A 20,388-nucleotide genomic window follows, 5' to 3' on the forward strand; every position below is an offset into this window, starting at 1 on the left:
AATCTCTTCAGTAGATACGTAGTAAAAGTCATGGAAATCGGTGATTAATTTTAATGCAGTCTTTCTGGTAATACAACCAGGCACAAGCAAATGTGTACTTGTTATTTTGTAGCATTCAGGTCAGTAGAAGGTGAGAAGGTGGAACCAGTGAATCCGGATGGTTTACTGGTCATGAAACTCCTCTAATGAATTAATTTAGTAGTGACAGCTTCAGCAGTTACCCACTCATACCTTATGTTAACAAGCCTTTAGTAATAATATATTTGCAGTCATGTGAAAAGTAGGCCACTACCACTATCCTCTTAAGAAGTAGCAGCCAGGTGCTGCTAACCAAATGCATTTGATTAACTGATCATGAGCAAGTAGGAGCATGTCTACAAAAGCAGATCTGAACTCTTCAGGTTTGTGTTAATGCAATGCCAAGGGAAAAAAGACATCAACGGTCATCTTAAAGAAGCAGTTGTTTAATTGTCCTTTAGTTTGTGAAAGGTTACAAGGCCGTTTCCACACACTCTGAAGTCCATCAATCTACAGTGAGAAAGATTATTCACAAGGGGATCGTTTGAATAATCTTCCCAGGAAACCATCACCCTGAGGTCAGATCATGCAATACTCAGAGAAACTCCAAAAAGAGCTACACCTCAAACTCTACCTCAGTTAGCATGTCAGTTAGCATAAGTTAGCAGAAGACTTGTTTGCATGGGTTTCCAGGAGAAAGCATGTTCTATTTAAAAACAGCATGGCAGCACTGTTTAGTTTAGAAAATTTGCATCTGAACAAACCACTCTGTATACAGAAATATGATCGAGTGTGTGAGGCCATCTGTCTCACACATGAAGCTTGGCTCGAATTTTGCCTTGAAATAGGACAAAGATCCAGAGCACAGCACCAAATCTACAACAGAATGGCTGCAAAAGAAAAGAATCAAGGTGTTGCAAAGACCCAGTCAAAGTCCAGACCTCAAGTCGATGGAAATGCGAGATCTTAAGAGAGCGGTGCATAAATGAGTGTCTTCAAACTCAAAGAACTGAAGCATTGATGTAAAGAAGAGTGAGCCAAAGTTGCATCTTTATCAATGAGAGACTGATAAAGTCATAAAGTTATTAGATTAGAAAAGATGGTTCTATAATTCATTGATTTATCGGCTGCACTTCATTTGCAGTACAGTGGTCATTATCAGAAACATGCTATACTAGAAGCAGAAGAATTAGGAGAGCCCACATGTAAGCAATATAAAGTAAGCTACCATTAGCACCACTTTAACTGGATGAACTCCCACTGACACCTTCAGTGTTTCTGTGGTACCACTCACGTACCAGCATATGGAAACAGGGACTCTGTTTTGACTGCACATTCCAGACCATCATAACATTTGCTTTGAGAAAAGAGGCTTCAAATAATACGTGCAGGGGAGACGGTCTACTGTGCATAATTACGAATGTAAATCTCAAGCAAGGCTTTCGGAGTGGTTTTCAAAAAAGGCACAGTGACCACGGTGGCTCCTCGGGCTGTTACTCTGCTTAAAATGAAAAACATAACCTTCATTATCCTGACATTTTGCTTCATCCATCCACAATGGGGGATGTATATAAATCTGTACCAGCCTGATGTATGAGTCCATTTTGAAACTTGATCAGCAGTTAAGAGCAATTTCGAGCTAAGCACATTGTGGAAGCTTGCATACTTTATGCTCTTCCACTTTCCTTAGGCATCATAATGTTGCATGCAGTTTTTTCTTCTTCTTCGTATAATGATTCAAACAAACACTGATCATACAACACGAAGCATGATTTCAAAATCCAGATTACTAAAGGACACAGCATAAAAAAGTCAACTCTGAATATGACAAAAAAGGCAACATAATATTTACTCGCTGCTTCACTCACTTGCTCCAACAAGAGACAACATGTTATGGCAAATAATGACTGCCTGCAGTTATGCATACACACTTTGTTCCTTCAAGTCTGGGTTGGACATGTTTCGCAATATAGCGTAACCTGGGGAAACGTATTACATCTGCAAATACTTCACAGCAAAGTAGCAGCACTGTATCAGCACTCACTGCCTGCACTTGCCTTTAACCATGCAAATGGACATACCGTCTGTTTCATCTTCATTATTCAGTGCAGCTCATTAATACATATTATAAATATTATATTTTTTCACATTGAAAATAATGATAATTTCTATATCTGATTATTCTATTGATTCTTTCACCAGATGGACGACATTGACGCCATGTTCAGCGCCATGCTGGGGGAGATGGACCTCCTCACCCAGGTGACTTACCAGCCATTGTTTGCCTATATATTGTTCTATATACTTATTCTATTCTTGTTGCTTTATAGCACAAAATACCCTTAGAGCCATCTTTTCAAAACACAAACATTGAATATGTAGGTAATTTTCAGTGGATGAATAATGTGATAGCTCCTGTCCGTTCTGGTGTGTATAGCAATTTACAAATGGTAAATGGTCTGTATTTCTATAGCGCTTTACTTGGTCCTAAGGACCCCAAAGCGCTTTACACTGTACACAATCATCCACCCAGTCACACACACAGGTGATGGCAAGCTACATTGTAGCCACAGCCGCCCTGGGGCGCACTGACAGAGGCAAGGCTGCTGGACACTGGCACCACCGGGCCCTCTGACCACCACCAGTAGGGTTAGGGTGAAGTGTCTTGCCCAAGGACACAACGACCAAGACTGTCAGAGCCGGGGCTCGAACCGGCAACCTTCCGATTACAAGATGAACGCCCAACTCTTGAGCCACGATTGCCAGCTAGACAAGTTGTAGCTGTGACAACAAAATAAAACAAAGACAAAACCAAGAACTGAAAGAGGAAAGAATGAGTGGATGACGCGTACCCAGGCGCACCCTGAAGATACATTTTTCTGCTTCTTTTTTCCTCCAGTTTCCAATATCTGAAATAAGCGGGTGTCACGTTTTCATCTCTTTTTCTCCATTTAAATTTAAATATATTTAAATTATGTTGTATAGAATGTATTAAACATGACAGGATTTAATATGATACCAATAAAAAGTAGCAGAGGAGCTTGTGCCACTACCACATTTTCTGTTAATGAAAGGCATAAATCTCAATGTTCATGCAGCACATAGACAAAAATAAATTTTTTTGTTCAAGCTGCCCGTGATTAATTATCTCGCCTAAGGACTTAGAGATACTTTTCTTCTTCAGAGAAGATGACAAAGTAACAAAAACCCACCATCCTTAACTGAGATGTTCGTGACTGAGACGAAACACACTTTGTGGTCATGTAAGAACCATAAATACCACCATTTTCTGGAAGGGTGGGTTAAATGGCAAAACCCAACCGAGTAAAGATTACGCCTTTTTTTTCTCCCTCTTAGTAAAAAACCCCATTGATCACTTTAATGTTTTCCATCTCAGTTCTTCCAAGATGGGGTGTCATGTTGTTCATGCAGTGGGTACACTCTCACTCTTGCCCCCCAAAAGAAAAAAAATACAACTCTGTCCTCTGACATAATGCTTTAGAACAGTTTGGTTTCAGAGCGCTCAAACATGAAAGTGTGCTCCTCTGCGGTGGGGGGTGGGGAAGTATTTTGGCTGTGCAGAAATTGTATTTGCGTTCTTACAACCACACTGCTTTCTTCATTCTTTGTCTCAGAGTCTTGGAGAGGAAATGGTGCCCCCTGAAGCTCTCTCCAACACAAAGAAGGAAGTCAACTACTCCATCGGCTTCACTGACCTGAATGGTGACTTCACATTTTGACATTATGTGTGGAAACACTACAAAGAGCTGGGCGTTGAGCTTTTGTGCAGTGTCAACACCCGAGTTGTGCAAGGGTGGGATGTGTCGTGTGCTTGCTCAAATTAACAAGAAGTAGCATGGAAATACACAAAATAAAAAATAGAAAAGGTGCACTTCCTGGCAACTGAGGGCACAGATTAAAGTCTAATTACTCACTGTTTGCCTCTGACTTTAATAAGCTAAAAAAAAAGCTGCAATAATGTTAGAACAAGGTCACAATATCAGCTGGTGTTAGCATTTAACTTTCCCTTTTTCTTCGTTCATTGTAAATGCCATTAAATCTTGTTAGAGTGAGTTGATAGGCTGTGCAGCACTTTATAACAAATGCCTGCCTTGAAGGGCTTTGCAAATGGAAAATGTCCTTGATATAAATAAACTATCAATCACAACAAATGGCTATGTTTTATAAAAGACTATAATCTACATGCGCTCTTGCAGCTCAGTAAGGCTGTGCCCAAATGCACGAGTGCAAACTGTTAATGCCATCCACTTTAAACTTAGCAAATGTATTACTGGGGACCAGAGTACGTGCAGCACAGTGAGAGGTAGATTAAATAAGGTGCTTTCACATTTGCGCTAAAGGGTTGCTAAAAGTTGCCTGCTCCACTCTGTGTGTAGGGTTCAATCTCACCATCAACACACATATGTATTTGGCTACAAATTTAACCATCAAAACAATGTGCAAAAGTTTTAATCTAACCTTAACGTATTTCTATATTAAGATAAGACAAGACAAGACAAGATTAGATAAGATAAGGGGTCAGGGGCCTCCTGAAATGTTTTAATCCTTAGGCAGAGGTGTAAAAAATACTCGGAAAAAAAGGGGGTTGGTCAAAGAAATTTTGATATGTTATCAGTTTGATCCTCACATGATCCCACAAAGATAGTTGAATAAGTACATGCCATTATTTTTCAAATAATGGTATCTGTAGTTAGCAGTGAGTCGAACAAAATTCTGTCTCGAATGCAAACTTTAGCGACCGTTAATGCAATTGTAATTGTAAACGCAACATCAGACTAGATGCTATAATTGCTCTGTGTGGGATGATGTTTATGCAGACTGGCCTAGTTATTAGGGGGAGATACATAAATAATAAATGATCATACAGAGCTCAACACTCAATTACTAACAATACAATTATTATAGTAAGATTTATTTATTGTCTTTGGTTTCCTGTGATGAGCAGTTCTCCAGAGCTGCAACCCTTACCTTGAAAAGCCACAGTCACACACATTAGTTAAGTGAGAATGGCCTCAGAGCTGGACTCTTTTCATAGAAGTAACTTTAAGCCAAAATAAAGTAATCCAGGTTGCACTCGCTCCAAATCAGCAAAGGCAAATTATTTTTGACTGGTCTATAACATACAGTTACTTTTCTTTATAAATGTGTTAACTTAATAATGCTTTGAGGAATCTAAATACAGGACAGCCTACAAAAAGCAAAACTAAAATTTGCATGCAGACGAAACTGTTGCTTCCTCTACTGAATTCTGAAACTTGATTCCTCAGTGGAGCAATATTGGGAACATGAATGAGGAATAAAATGAAAGAACTCCTTTCATTGACTTTGTTTAATAAAACATAACTGAAAGGGGAACTTGTTCAAAAAAGGAAAGTTCTTCATAATTAGGGAAAAAAGGCAAATTACTTTGAAAAAGGAACAAAAGGAAATTCTATCCAACAATATTCTCTATTGAGTTACTTCCTGACAAAATGTTTCTGCTTCACCAGAGTCCCTTCATGAACTGGAGGGCAATGACTTGGACGCACTCATGGCCGATTTGATGGCTGACCTCAATGCAACGGAAGAGAAATTGGCAACAGAGATAGAATGCTTGAAGGCACCGTCAGCGTCTCAACCAGACTTCCCACCACCGCCCAAGGGCCTGAGCATCGAACCTGCCCCATCGCACATTTCACCGTCATCTGCAGGAAGCAGAAGCAGCAATGTTAGCACTCCTGTCCCTTCTGCTGCCTCCTCTTTAGCACCTCCACCTCCTTCTGGTGCAAAGCCCACAACGGTGAGTGAGCCCACATGCAGCAATTCTGCAAGTTTAAACCAGAGCATTAATCAAGGCTTGAGAGAGCTAGTTTCGAGGGCAGTGCCACAGGTCAGAAGGAAGAACCGTTTGTTGAGCTCCTGGTAGAACGAATCAACAACGTCACAATCTTTCTTTTATTTGCGCATGTCTTGGTTTACCATGAGTAAATGCTTTATAAGCCATGCGTGACAAGACAGTTTTACAACAAAAACATCACCAGTTTCCAGCACATAAATTTAAGATGAGTTTTGTATGTTTTTGTGAAACCTGGAAGAGTGGTATTGCTCTTAACGGTGAGATCATAGCAAAGTCGTTCCTGGATGGAGGCATCTGTTACAGTTACAGAGACGTGTGAGGCGAAACAGCCGAGGGTCTGTCTGGAACAGATCAAACACATACGGCAATGAGAAAAGTGTAACAGGATCGATAGCAAAGGTTGGGCTTGGAGTAAGGGAGGTAAGATGTGACAGTTTTGGAGGGGGGGAGGGGGGGGGGGGGAGGTAGACGGGAGCTTATTGCTTTAGCAGAGGTTGTTACCTCATCTGTCTGAGGTAAAAACACCAGCTGTGCTGAGGCAGCGAGTGCGTCACTGTAAGGTAGACGTGGACGAGTTCATTAAAGTTGCAGTCAGTCAGGATTTTCACGGGTGATTGCATCTGGAGAAAACAGTTAATTGAGATCTAGCAGGTAGGATTTAATGTCCGAGATGGAAGTCTTGCATGGAGATTTCAACACCCACACAGGAGGGGATGAAGTGAAAACAAGACATTACACCTCTTGAAAAATGTTGAAGTGCTACATCACAGAGATAGACTTGCTAGAGTTTGATCTTCTGACTCGCCCTTGGGACCCTTTCTGCAAACTAGAAGTACGTGTCATTACTTTCTTTTTGACACAGATACGACTGTCTTTGCACAGTGAAATATGAAGCCACAAACAGCAGCCAGAAAAGTTAACCCTAATCATTGGATCTGTATACAGCTTTATGCAACATAAACCTCCTAAATGATGTATAATGATGAGAGCTATAGAGCTGACTGGAACTGGTTCTATGGAAAAAGACTTTGAGTCGGTCACTAATGAGTCACAAAGGTCTCTAACCAAACAATCACGTTGTGTATTGTTTCTAAGGCCTGAATCCACACATGTAAACACACCTGAGGCTACACATAGGAGTGGTTCCACTTGAAAGTAGGACCTAGGTGGGATGATAGGCTCAGCCCCCAAACACTTGACTAGTGTTTGGAAGAGATTGTGGTTTTGTTAAAGTAAACAGTTTTACAGCAGTAGATAATAATAGAAAGCTCCATTTTCTGAGCTTCCAGTGGTGGTACTGGTGTACTAGTGTTGAGCTTTGCTTCATTTAAAGGTGAAGATATACTTTACATGCTCTTATTCGCACAGATGTTACGTTCTGCCTTACAGTAAAATGAGCTATAAGTCATAACAGTATTCATAAATGATCTAGTGGGTCATTTTCACATTGAATCACACCTTGCGAGTGCGTCACTGAGGTTGCTCCTAGTTCAAGTGAACTGCAGTAATCTCATTAACCTACACATGTTGTTAACCTCAGAACACCCCATAGAGTGTCATTATATGGAGTAATACTACATAATGCAATTAAGTAAGAGTTGTCTGCTGGGAACTTTGTGTTTTACACCTTTGATGTACAATATCCCCCTCCTCATCATTAGCCCCGTTAAAAATTTAAAAATGACTCACAGAGATGTCTCATGCTTTCCTTTTTTCTTTTTCTTTCTTTTTTTTTTTGTTACAAAACTGCAATATTTTTTGTTGTGACTCACTTTATATGATAAGAAAGGAATTTTTGGCAACCTTTATTTTAAATTAAAAACTGTTTTCCTTGAAATTGTATATTGTCGAACAAATACCAGATTATAGCAGGATACACCCTAAATAGGTCGTCAGTCTGTTAAAAAGTGAATTAACACATTTTCTTTATGATTGTGAAGTTTGTTAATTTTCTTTTTGGTGCTTACATTGTACTTTTCTAAAAAAAAAAAAAAAAGTTGACGACCATGTACCATCTCATCCCTGTGCACATCTTATTCAGGAGGAGATCGAGGCGCAGATGAAGGCAGACAAAATCAAACTCGCTCTTGAGAAACTAAAGGAAGCTAAAGTTAAAAAGGTAAGACAAGCAAACACCGACTTCTTGTTTTGCCCTCTGAGCTGACGTCCACTGGCAAGAGTAGAGACGTACAGAATTACAGCTACCTGAACATTACTGTAAACGAGTTAATGGTCAAACATAGCATGGGTTTCCTTTCCTTTTTTCTCTTTTGGAAGAGCCATCAATCACAGTAATGGATGGTTACTTTCATCCAGCCAACATCCCGCAGGACAGCGTGGTTTCCTGTTTGGGGGTGATATGTGGACACTTTCTCATCTTCAAAGCAGCATTCAAAAGCTCAGACGTGTTCTTGCATGCAAAGCTACACTTCCAGAGCAGCAATTTTTACACAAAACCAAACTAGTTTCACGCAGATGGCATGCCATTCTTTTATCATAGATGACTGTGACTGATACGACTGCCAAGTTTTACTCTTTTACTCGTGATTTGGCTCTTCGCAGTGACCTAGTTCCCTGTTAAGATGGTAGTTACAAATTCTTAGAAGTGAAAACTAAAAAGGAACTTTTTCTAAAAAGCCATGTGTGCGTGTGGAAGCTGAGGAAACACGGGCCACTTTCATATGGATGTGTGTCTCTGGGTTCATAGAAGAGATACAGAAGTGCCAGGTGCACTTCCAGGAATTTCAGCAGAAAGTGGTCAGAGGACCACAAGTTTCAGATAAGCCCACTGGTTTCTTAGCATGTTTGGGGATATTTTTTATAAGATAGCATCTTGGGGAGAGGAAGTGCTAGGAGGAAAATTAAATTTCCAGCGATAGTTCATTCAACCACATGTCAAAACCTGACTGTTTTTCAAGGGAGGGTGAAACTGAGTGACTTGTGACCTGAAGCTCTAAATCCTTTTGTGATAACATCTCTGAAACCCCCATTTTTATGACAAAAAGCAAGCAACTGGCTGACCTTAGTGCTGTGAAACTCCTCAGCTTTTCCAAAGCAGGATTTCTTACCAGATGAGAGGAATTGTGAAACCACATGAGCCTGCAGGGGGAAAAATGCTTTGCTCTGGGGCAAAATTAATCTCATCCAACACGCTGAGTGAGGTGCTAAGACTGCAAAAAGACAATAAAGAAGAAATTACAGCAAAGCTCGAATCAGAAGACAGAAGTGCTGATGCTCGAAGTCTTCCAGTAAAGCTAACGTTAGGAGACAGAAACATCCATTTACTGTGCATATCCTGTAATTAAACTGGCAAACAAACAAGCTGCATGTGCATAAAGGCTGGATTTAATGTCTTACACCTGCTGCTGTCCAACATGTTGAAAACCTTAAACTTAAACCTTTTGCTCTGTTTCTTGCTGGGAGTTAGATTAAAAGATGCTGGCTAAATCTAGTTAATGCTAATCTATACTGTAAATGGCTTTCTATGAATACTGTGAATGCAGTTCTGTACACAAGACGAAGAATGTGCTTGTTTGTCCAAAGATTACAAGAAGTATACAGTAAAAATGAGCTTTAACTCTTTTGCTTTGGCAAGCTAAGGTAAGCTAATCCAGTTTGCCATAAAAATAGAATTTTTAAAATCTAAAGTTGTGTCAAGAACACCAGAAAACATCACTTTTATATACTGGAATGATATTTTTTGTGCTTGTGTGGTAAAAAAAAAAAAAAAATTTAAAAAGCTGTGTTTTTCTGTTTGACAGTTGGTGGTGAAGGTACTAATGAATGATGGCAGCTCCAAGACGCTGATGGTCGATGAGCGACAGAATGTCAGGGAAGTTCTGGACAACATGTTTGAGAAGTCTCATTGTGACTGCAATGTGAACTGGAGCATATGTGAGACCAACCCAGAACTGCAGCTTGGTGAGTTACCATAATATAGCATGTAAGCTACCATAGAGTAGATGCTATACAGTGATATGTTGATGGTGTTAACTTCTTTTAGGGTCAAATGACTTAGTCTGATGACCGGTCTGAAATTATCTGACAACCATCGGTTGCTAGAAAAAGATACATATTCCCTGACCGTTTGACAAAAAATGCTCCTGACTGGTTTGGTCAGTAACAAATTGCTGTGGTTGCATCAAGACACCATCTTGTCTGGAAACACTTGCTAAGTAACCGCTGAGCATTAGTGAACCAGAAACAGAAACCGTCGTGCAATTTGAAATGTGTTGACAGTTTAGCTTTTATCTTGAAGGTGATTCTCCATTTCTGGTTTCTGTTACACTTTAAATTTTTATTTTACTACTGCTCGACAAGTCAGTGTCTTACATGCAAACTATGGACAGCCATGGCAACTATAGCAATCATGAGGAGGTTTTTAGTGACCAATTTTATCAGCCAGCAACCTCCAACAGCCACTCACTAACTGGTCAGGGGTAACAGACTGGTGGTTGTATCATGGTCAATACAGGAGACAGTTCTTGATCAATGTGAGCATAATGTCACACCAAAAAACTCTATAGTCTTGACCTTTAAAATGTTCTCTGAATGAGTTTATGGGCCAAGTCACTGATTTTTATTCATAATGACTGAAAAGTTATGTCAGTTTTGTAAATTTTGGTTATTACAAGCGTCAGAAAGGAAGGAACCCTGTAAGGAGTCTGAAGTTCAAATCTCAGTCACTGTTAATTAATGGTAAGTCTAAGTTGAACTGAACAAAAGTTACAGGCACTATATGCAGAATAGCTCAGTCACATATTTCTAGGAGACTGTACTGTATAAAGCTGTGTGTCATCAGCATAGCTGTGGTAAGTGACACAGTGTCCGTTAGTAGAAATATATACTATATGTACCTTTAAAAATGCTGCAGTGAGTCTGATGGGAAATGCAGCTGCAGTATTGATGGAACCTTTATGGAAAATTATTTTAAGGCACCATTGCACTATGATTCAATATGTAGTTATTTCATAAGATATTTGCTGTTTTAAAAACCCGCAGACAGGTTAAGTGTTTTCAGGGGAAAATAAGAAATCTTTCAGTGCAAAGAAAAAGACGTTTGCGATTCGAGGAGCAGTTTGGAATAAATCAAAGAACTTGATCGCATGAATGAGTAACTACCTAAATGACATTGGCAGAAAATACAGAGAAAGATGTCAAAGTTGTGCTGACACCGCTTCACCGACAAGTGACATCTGGGTAATTTAGTGCAGAAACGCCGCGGCAATAAGCAATAGCTGAGCAGCAAATATATCAACAAAACCAGAAAAACACAGTGGTGGTATATTACTGTGTTAACAACGCCAGACTTCAGTGTGTTTTTATATGAACTGTCAAACTGTCTCAAACACACTCACACACAAAAATATACACTCACTGTACAAGGTGGGATATTTCATCCTGGTCGAGATGATGGACTGTGTTTTTATTGGCACGGTGGCAGCCAAACTTCACCGAGCTCACAATGAAACACTGATCTTACTCCCATCCATCTCTTTCTTGCCCTCCTCCTCTCCTTTATATTTATATTCTCTGTCGCTCTCTTGCTTACACTCACACAAGGAGTGTAGACAGGTGGGTTTAATTTGCTGTATCGGACACTGTCAGTCATCCTCCCTGTCATGCGGAAATAGAAGCCTTATGATCTCAGGCCTCCGTCTGAGCTGTCTGTGCTATATTTACTTCGGCTGCTGGGCTGCACCTCCATTGGCGGTACCATCTGCTTTTTGTGTTTTCTTACCACTTTATCAGATTTTAACAGAGATAATTGGTGTTTTTAAATAGCCATTTTTCTATATCATACACAGAGATTTGTTTTATTTCATCCTGAAGCAGTTTTAATCAAATACTGGTGGTAAAACCATTAACTTTTGTGAGCAATAAAATATGAGTCATTATTTTGCTTTAAAGAAATTTTAAATGCTGTTGTGACGCACAAAATTAATGGCTAAGCGTTGAATTATTCAATTTCTTATTTTAAATTTGAAGATGAAGAATAAGAACATGTTAATCCACTGCAGTTTACATCTTTAGACATTCATCATAATTATATAACTTTAATAATATATTATTTTGCTGGGGACTGTGGTGTGTAGAAAATATTACTCAGAAACAGAAAAATCATAAATTGTTAATGACTGTTTTCAACAGAGGATAAATACACGCTTTTGACAACATGAGAGGACAATGGTACAGAATAATAAACTTTATCAGATTGGGATATATATCATTAGGTTTTTTTTTCATAACACTTGTTTTAAAAACGTTTTCCTATCAAAGAATGTGTCTGTTAAAGGGTATAATACATGTAAAATAAAAATAAAATCTTCAACTAAGACCTTACTCTTGGTACGGATGGAATAAGTCAACAAAGCACTCTCATATATATATCATACTGTACATAAAAGATGGACAAAACCACTGTGACATCACCTATTGGTTTAGACTAGATTGTCTAGATTGTCTTTTTCACAATAATTTTTAAATAATTTTTCGGACATTTTTGCCTTTGTTAGATAAAACAGGGAAGATTAGACAAATGTGGAAACCCAGTGAGCTAAACTACCAGTCATGACATTTACAAGTGAAGGTGGAGTGCTAAAGGTATCAGCTAAAGCTAACTAGCTTGACTGAACCTGCAATTTAGTTATAAGTGTCATATAGAGAAAGTAATAAAGTACTAACATATCACTCTCAACAACTCTGAAAAACAATTCTTGAATGGAGGAAATTAAATTCACAACAAGCCATATTATTTCTCAAATAATTACCGGTATACACAAATGCTCTTAAAGTAACAAATTAGATGAAATGATACCTAGCATGTAGATAGCAGCTATGCTAATGTTATCACCAACCTCTTATTTGAAGCAAACAATGCAAACGTCAAGCCTTTGTACAGTTAATACAGTACAATACAGAGTTTTTGTTGTTGTTTGTTCGATTTTTATACAAGACATGTATTTCAACTGTAAATTTGGGCATATTACATCAGCCACTGGATTTAGCCTCTCCATTCTGAGCTTCAGCATTAGCTTTTTGGCTGTCAGCACACTACATCATGATAATGAGAGAGACATGGCTTCGGAAAGATATTCCAGACACCCTGAATCAACTAGAAAGTTTTTTATGTGTACAAGGAGGGGGATTTATGTGTGTCTTCTTCTTTTAAAGCAAGCCGCAAGTGGCCATTAGAGGAACTGCAGGGTTTAGTAATGTTTTTAATCTCAATTTCAAGTTAAATTCCTCTTCCTTCATTTTGATTTATATTCCCACTTCTATTTGCACCTCATGATAAAGATGACATATCTGTGCTGCTGGTGCAAAAAATAAGAGCCGATGTGCGTTTTTCCCTTTGGTCAGCACTAACCAAATCATAGTTCTTGGCTTAAATTAGTCGTCTGACACACAGACTGCTATCTATAGTGTGCCAGCCATGCAAGAATTCCTCTGTGTGCGCCATTTGACTCACAGGCACAAGAGTGTTTGGGATTTTGTGTCACCTTTGGCTAACTGCACAGAAAAACAGCTCCAAAATGGAAACAGTTAATTCATTTTTAAACCCTTGAACATTACTAACACTGCAGCTGACCTTTAATCTTCTTCAGCAAAACGTCAAAGCAAATCATGCCCAATAAACACCCACAGAGCTCAACGAGCAACACCAGCTTTCCAGAAAATCTCCGCTGTCATACATTCACCCATGTGCTCGCCATGCACACTACTGAAAAGCACCATGTGGTTAATGCAGTTCAAAGGGACTTTTACTCCTAATAACTCACTCCAGCAAGCAAAGTCACACCATCCATTTAATGATTGTAATAGTCAAACTAGTCTGGAACCCTGGCAGCAATTTATTTAATGCCTACCTCTGCCTCAGCTGGTAACCCATAATTTGAGACCAGGGCTAAACTACATTCAAAGGGCCAGTATATGATGGAGATCTACAGCACCAGACATGTGGGTGGGCAAAGGAGGAAAAAGGAGGAGAAGGAGGAGGAGAAGGAAAAAGCTCTTAATGTGTTTTGGAGGTTTAGTACCATTTAAAGTCCTGCCAGCAAATGCTGGAGGTTGGATTTTATTGGGTCCTCCGTTAATTCAGCTCATTTGAAATAGACAATTGTAAAGCTGTGCGACTGACTTTGAAGCAAGTGCAGCTGATTTAAAGATTTCGCGATGGAGTGATCTACTGCGGCGAAGCATTTGTTTTGACTTGCTTCATGGCACAAAGATAAAGTCTGGCGTGCTTTCTGGTTTGAACAATAGTGCACCGAGAAAGTAAACTGGAGACAGTTTAATCTTCCAAAGTGGCTGAGCCAAACTATATCTCATGGCTGATTGAAGAGAGATCAGCTGGATTTACTGCAGAGATAGAAAGAAATAGTGCTTTACTTAAATGTGCTAATAATATCTGACATTCAGAACCACCACATGTTGCATGAAAGGACCAGCATCTGAGAACAAGGGAATAAAAAATAAATTCCTTCAGCGTGCTTTTCACCTCCGGCTCTGAAGACCTTGGACTGCTTTCTGTCATTTTAGTTTTAAAATGCAAAAGTGGGAGGTTACTCTACAGTTCCTAAAAGCATGGGGAAGACCAAGGAGGAACTTGCAGAGGCTGCTATGCATGTATAGCTAAATATATTAGCAAAAAATAAAATACAGAAGCTGTTTTTGTTTTTTTTTTATTTTTCAGAGCAGGAAAAGAAACGTATTGCTCTTTGAACCTCAGGCTGCTTTAGCTTTGCAAATGATGACTGTGTTAGAAACAAAAAGAGAACTACTTGTTTCCTTCCGTTGAATTTAAAACGGACCCCGATGAAGGTTCAAAGCAAAAAAATACTAATCTCACAATACAATTTTTTTTTAAAATAATGGACTTTTGTCCTCACCAGTCATCTAATCACATCCATTTAGATGTGAGCCTTTCTTGACATTTCACAGGGTAATAATATTCTTTATTTCCACTGTTGTCCAGTGACAGCAGGTATAAATTTTAGTGATATATTAAATAAAGCTAAAATTAAGTAAGATGAAGCACCACATGGATAAGCTCCAGCATTAAAATCATGGCTTTTAAACACTTAATTAGAAGGTTTCTTTTTCTTTACTTTAGCTTGATACTTGATACTGTGGACATATGTGTAACAAGATATTGAACTACAGTTTTTTAGGAAGTAGACAAATAACATATCAGAATAGAGACTATAAATAGCAATATGTGTGTCATACGCTTGAGAGACTCACTCAGGTCTGGCTTAAAGTCGCTCTGGCCCTTTGGTACCTTAATATTCTCCAGTTCAAGCCTCTTCATTCCCCTGGTGTGACTTTGCATGGTGGAATTTCAAAAGCTAAACTATGTGAAGAATCTGTCATCTCATTAAAAAAACAGTACATCAAAATGACTCTTCTCCAGCAATATTTCACTATGAATGTGCCAGACTAATAAGTTATACATCTATTCTTTTCTTTTGGCAGAACGGGCGTTTGAAGACCACGAGAACCTTGTGGACCCACTCTCAGTGTGGACAAGGGACAGCGAGAACAAAGTACTCTTCCAAGAGAGATCAGAGAAATATGAGGTTTTCAAAAACCCACAGGTTGGTCTACTTCAATAGTTTCTCTTTTATAAAACTATATGAACCTCTATAAATGAACACTGATAATAAGCAGCGTTCGTGTGGGATCTCACACATCCATTGGGTGAGATGTGGTGTGGCTCCTTATTCTTGGACTGAATTTGTGCAAATCTATCTGCACGTTGTTTCAGCTCTGCGCCGTCTGGTTGTTTTCACCTTCTCAATTATGCAATGTCTTTTCGACCTCTTACGTTTATGTCCACACTGCAGTATATCAAGCGAAACAGCTTCAGGCAAAAAAAAGGAGATCTTGGCATGTTTGTGATACAATGAGACCCTTTAATATCTTACAGTATTTAATGGATTCGGTCTGTTGGCAGAGGCAAACAGCTGGGTTGGAAAACCAGCGAAGATTTTCTCGTTTTTAAAGTATTCCATCATGTCTTCCATGTCTTCCAACAAAAGACAGATCTCTTTCATACAGTATGTCCTTATTCATTTACTATTTGAGCTTTTGACATGAACTACCAAATAGATTTTCCCTCTGGGCTTTTCCTCACAATGAAAACATACTGGCTCGGACTATGATATGACGCCAAAGTATTTCACTCATACAGAGACAAAAGGGATTGAGACCCCGATGTTTTTTGTTTTTTAAAGGTTATATGACTTCTTCTGCTCTTTTAGAGAATGATATCCTTTAGTTTAATTCCTTAACCCTTAAAACCTTGAAGGTAGAGGAGCTAAAACTGCTCGTTTCAGACAGAGGATGAACCGACAAGCTGCATCAAGGCCCAGTGAGATAAATAAGCTTTTTTCTGAATTGTTATTCATGCAAACCTTCTTCATATGATTCCAAGAAGAAAAGAACTGAGCTGTAAATAAGTCTAATAGGTCCAGTTTAAGTTGTTTTACAAAGAGGTGGCCTAACCAATAAACCAACATGCCCGTCCCTAAAGCAATAATTCAAGCACTTTGTTTTGTTCCTGCAGAACTTTTATCTGTGGAAGAAGGATAAGACAACTCTCAGAGATATGAAAGATAAGGACAAAGAGTTATTAATACAGGTAAAACACACTCACATACAACCTATAGGTGTAACATCATCCATAAGGTGACTTTTTCCTATTAGTAACTTACCCTTTCATCCCCTCCTCATCTCTGCAGGAGAACTTCTGCGGGACTTCCATCATCGTGCCTGATCTCGAGGGGGTGCTGCATCTTAGAGAAGACGGAAAGAAGTCCTGGAAGCAGCGGCTCTTCCAGCTGAGGGCCTCGGGAATTTATTATGTGCCCAAAGGGAAGACCAAGGTCAGGAGTCAAAAGGAGAATGCAAGAGAGAAAACACACGTCCAACTGCTAATGCTCTGATTCAGCCGGCCTCAGACATGCTGAACAGAAGTGGTGAAAGATGAAAATCCCACAGATACAGAGATATTTTTGCTATGTCAACTGAAACCCTAATGAAGTGTAATATCAAGTTTTTTCATCTTTCCAAGGGACTGTTAAGAGTCTTTCAGCTTTATTAACCCCACTTTTGTGTTATGCACCGCTGGATATAACTGGGGTTATTACTCCCCCTCTGATACCTGCAGTGTACTTGCCACATATCTCAGATCTTTTGGCAGCTCCTGCTCCCAAATAACCATTTATGCATCACATTATACCCTGCTACTGCATCTGTAGGGTAGATATTGAATTTAGTTGGCACAGAAACAGGTAAATGGCAAAAAAGAAAAAACCCAAACCGAACAATCGTCTTTTGTTCCCTTTCAGTCGTCCCGTGACCTCGTCTGCTTCGTCCAGTTCGACAACGTAAACGTCTACTACGGCAAAGACTTTAAGAGCAAATACAAAGCTCCAACTGACTTTTGCTTTGTGCTGAAGGTAAGGCTGCATATCAATTCAGCTCGCTTCAAAGCCACACGCCACACGCCCTTTCATTGTGGACCAGATAAACGCAGAAGCTGCAACTTCCTTCACACTGTGTGCTACACTAAGTGCTGCACTATTTAAAAGATGCTAACCAAAGTGGTGAGCGTGGCAAGCCCTGCAGCTGCCTGCATGGCTGGAAATTTTCAAAAGCAATTAATACTTCGATTTAAAGAAGTGAAACAGCACCGTTTTGTCCTATTTAGTCTCAAAAGTGGCAAGAATTTTAAGAAACTTCCTACTTCTTGTAATCATTTACACAAAAGTACTTTTTGTCTATTTAAGAGTGATTTTAAAGTGTAATAGTGGCAGTAGTTTGAGGTACTTACAGTAATCATTTAAGGGTAAAAAATGCTGACGGACGCAAAAGCAAGAATTAGATGGTTTGCTGGTCAGTGTTAAAGGGATGTGAAAGTCTGCTTTTTTCTTTTCCCCTATCTTGTCTGGGAAACACTAGAATCAGCAGATCCCATTAGACTAGATGTTGAGGAGCAGAGCAAAAAGAGCTTAGAGAAGCAAAGAAACTGAATTAGCTTCAAGTGAAAGACAAAATACTCGAGGCTTGGGTTGAAGGGAATAAGGCGCTGCTGCAAGGGCAAACAGAAAATTACCTTTCAGAACTCCAGCCAGGTTTCAACTGGCCTCCTTACCTTAAAGTTAAACTTACAAAGTAAATACAGTAATAGCTGAAGCTGTTCTTAGCTGCCAGAATGTTAAATTAGCGTTTTGACAGATTGATGAGGTGGCGTTTATGAGCTGACAAAAAACTGCTGCAATTCAAGGACGACAACAGAACAATTTAGCCTCATCAATTTGCTGTTAAATATTCAGAGGAGCAGCCGGAGGTGATCTCTAATACCACCCCCATTATGAATAACCAAGCTTCTATAACTCATATTGTGTCATTACAAGGTAATTTAACTTCGGCTTCAGGGAGGGAAACAATAGACTGGGGGAATTAATGTTACAGTAAGTGTTTATGGTCATAAAGTTGGCATATGTGGATATCTTCTTGCATGGAAGCAACAACAAAAGCAAAACGAACATCAGCCTTCTCACTAGTCGCAATAATATTGAATTACATGATCCATCGGAGGACTGGTTTCTGTTCACACCTGCAAACAGAAATATCCCACAAAACAGGAAGTGAATATATATATTTATTATTTATTTGACTTGCACCAAACGATCTGCTTCTAGACCCACGCTGCCCCCTTATGGCTCTCTGTAATATCGAGGAGAAAGTAAACAATAGCAACAAGTAGGTCACAGTGTAGCAGGTTTAGCCTGTCGTTGCCTCAAAACTAGCTTAGTGTGCATTTAATATAAGTGACTGTCAATATATTTAATTAAGATAGGGTTCCTGTAATGAAGCAGATTTGTGCAGTTGGGTTTTTAGGACATAAATTATCATGGAAACTTCAAGCTAATTTCTTGAACTCTTTAAAATCTGTACATCTGAGCATGAAAACAGTCATGAAGACTCATAAATTATTAATGCTTTTATGAGAAGATGAGACCCTGCATGTGCATAAAACTGTTCAGGGTTTCAACTTACAATCATTTTAAATCCTGATCAATCTGCCAGAATGGACACGAAGGAACTGGACCACTTACTGAGTTACACCAGCTGTTCAGCCATGGAAATCCATACCGTTAAGCTCCTGGTGTGCAGTTTTTGTGCTGATGTTAATGTCAGAGGAGATCTGGAGCTCTGCACTTACTGAGTCACCAGAGCCTTGGCCACTTGTACAAACTATGTGCCTCAGCAATCAGTGAACTTTATGTGGTTTGACACTTTGTGGCTGAACTGCTGATATTCCTTGTTTGCAGTTTGCAATAATCCCATTTACAGCCAATGGTGGATTATACAGGAGAGAAGAAATTTAATGAATGACATGAAAGACCTTATATTTAATGGTAAAATAAGTCCTAATTGGCTATGGGTTGTTATTTTCAGTTGTTAAAGTTGTTAAAAAACATTTCTTTGGACATCGCGAGTTTAATTTAGAAGGTGGGATTGATGCAATCCGGCTGATCACTTGCCACATATACATAACATCTACAGGAGCCATGAAAGCCTCTGGTCCACAGTTTTTGTGCTAATGCTAAAGGAGCTCTGTAATATTATGTGGTCTTGCTACAGTTTCTAAACACTACAGTTTGTAATAACATAACTTACAGCTGATCGTGTAATATTGAGAATGGAAGATATTTCAGAAACGAATTTGTTGCAATGGTGGCATCCTGTTGGAACATCCAAATTCATCATTCAAATTCAGTGAGCTCTTTAGTAGAGAAAAAACATCCTTCACAAATGTTTGTAAAGCAGATTGCACAGTTAGGTGCTTGATTTTATACACCTGTGGTGATGGGACTGAAAACACAAGGAATCAAAGATTAAAAGGTGTGGCCCAATGTTTTTTCCATGTGGTGTTTTTGATTGGCTGATCAAAAACGTATAAACGTATGTGGCTTTGCCTCTGCAGCATCCTCAGATCCAGAAAGAGTCTCAGTACATAAAGTACCTCTGCTGTGATGATATTTGGACCATGAACCTTTGGGTGACTGGAATACGGATTGCAAAGGTAAATATGAAAACTGTACAAAATACAGTTTTTCCTTAAGCAAAGATACAAAATCGGGTTGTCTTTTTCTTTTTCTTCAAGTACGGGGCATCGCTGTATGAAAACTTTAAAACAGCAGAGATAAAGGCTTCTAACTCTGTGTGGACGAACCGCAGCACTCCATCGAGCTCCAATCAATCAACGCCCTCACCCACAGTCAAAGGTAGCATGACATGCAATTTCTCCTTCACTGATTGTTTCATTGATCTGATGCAGTGATATTAGCACACACTTTTTCACTTGTACTGAAAGTTCACTTGAGTGTTTCTCTTCCTCTTCCAGCTAAATCACCAAACCAGGCCAACGGTCATGCTACCAAGCCGCAGCCAGGACCTATTTCTCAGGTAAACAGCACTTCATCAGAAGGGAAGCATTG

General features: G+C 39.2%; 1 protein-coding gene across 1 annotated transcript in view; it reads left to right on the forward strand.

The window, feature by feature from the left end:
* The window catches only part of apbb1ip (amyloid beta (A4) precursor protein-binding, family B, member 1 interacting protein), a 28,385-nt gene that overhangs the window by 4,260 nt on the left and 3,737 nt on the right, over positions 1–20,388 (forward strand). Inside the window, exons 2-13 of the mRNA XM_085468036.1 lie at positions 2,221–2,280; positions 3,654–3,741; positions 5,529–5,818; positions 7,917–7,994; positions 9,637–9,796; positions 15,353–15,474; positions 16,446–16,520; positions 16,621–16,764; positions 17,230–17,340; positions 19,875–19,973; positions 20,055–20,175; positions 20,295–20,356. Of these exons, the coding sequence (XP_085324162.1) occupies positions 2,221–2,280; positions 3,654–3,741; positions 5,529–5,818; positions 7,917–7,994; positions 9,637–9,796; positions 15,353–15,474; positions 16,446–16,520; positions 16,621–16,764; positions 17,230–17,340; positions 19,875–19,973; positions 20,055–20,175; positions 20,295–20,356 (1,410 nt within the window). The remainder of the gene's footprint in view (positions 1–2,220; positions 2,281–3,653; positions 3,742–5,528; positions 5,819–7,916; positions 7,995–9,636; positions 9,797–15,352; positions 15,475–16,445; positions 16,521–16,620; positions 16,765–17,229; positions 17,341–19,874; positions 19,974–20,054; positions 20,176–20,294; positions 20,357–20,388) is intronic.

The sequence above is a fragment of the Copadichromis virginalis genome, linkage group LG9, assembly GCF_057382275.1.
Source record: "Copadichromis virginalis isolate Kocher_CV1m ecotype Utaka linkage group LG9, C_Virginalis_male_GT1.1, whole genome shotgun sequence".
NCBI lineage: Eukaryota > Metazoa > Chordata > Actinopteri > Cichliformes > Cichlidae > Copadichromis > Copadichromis virginalis.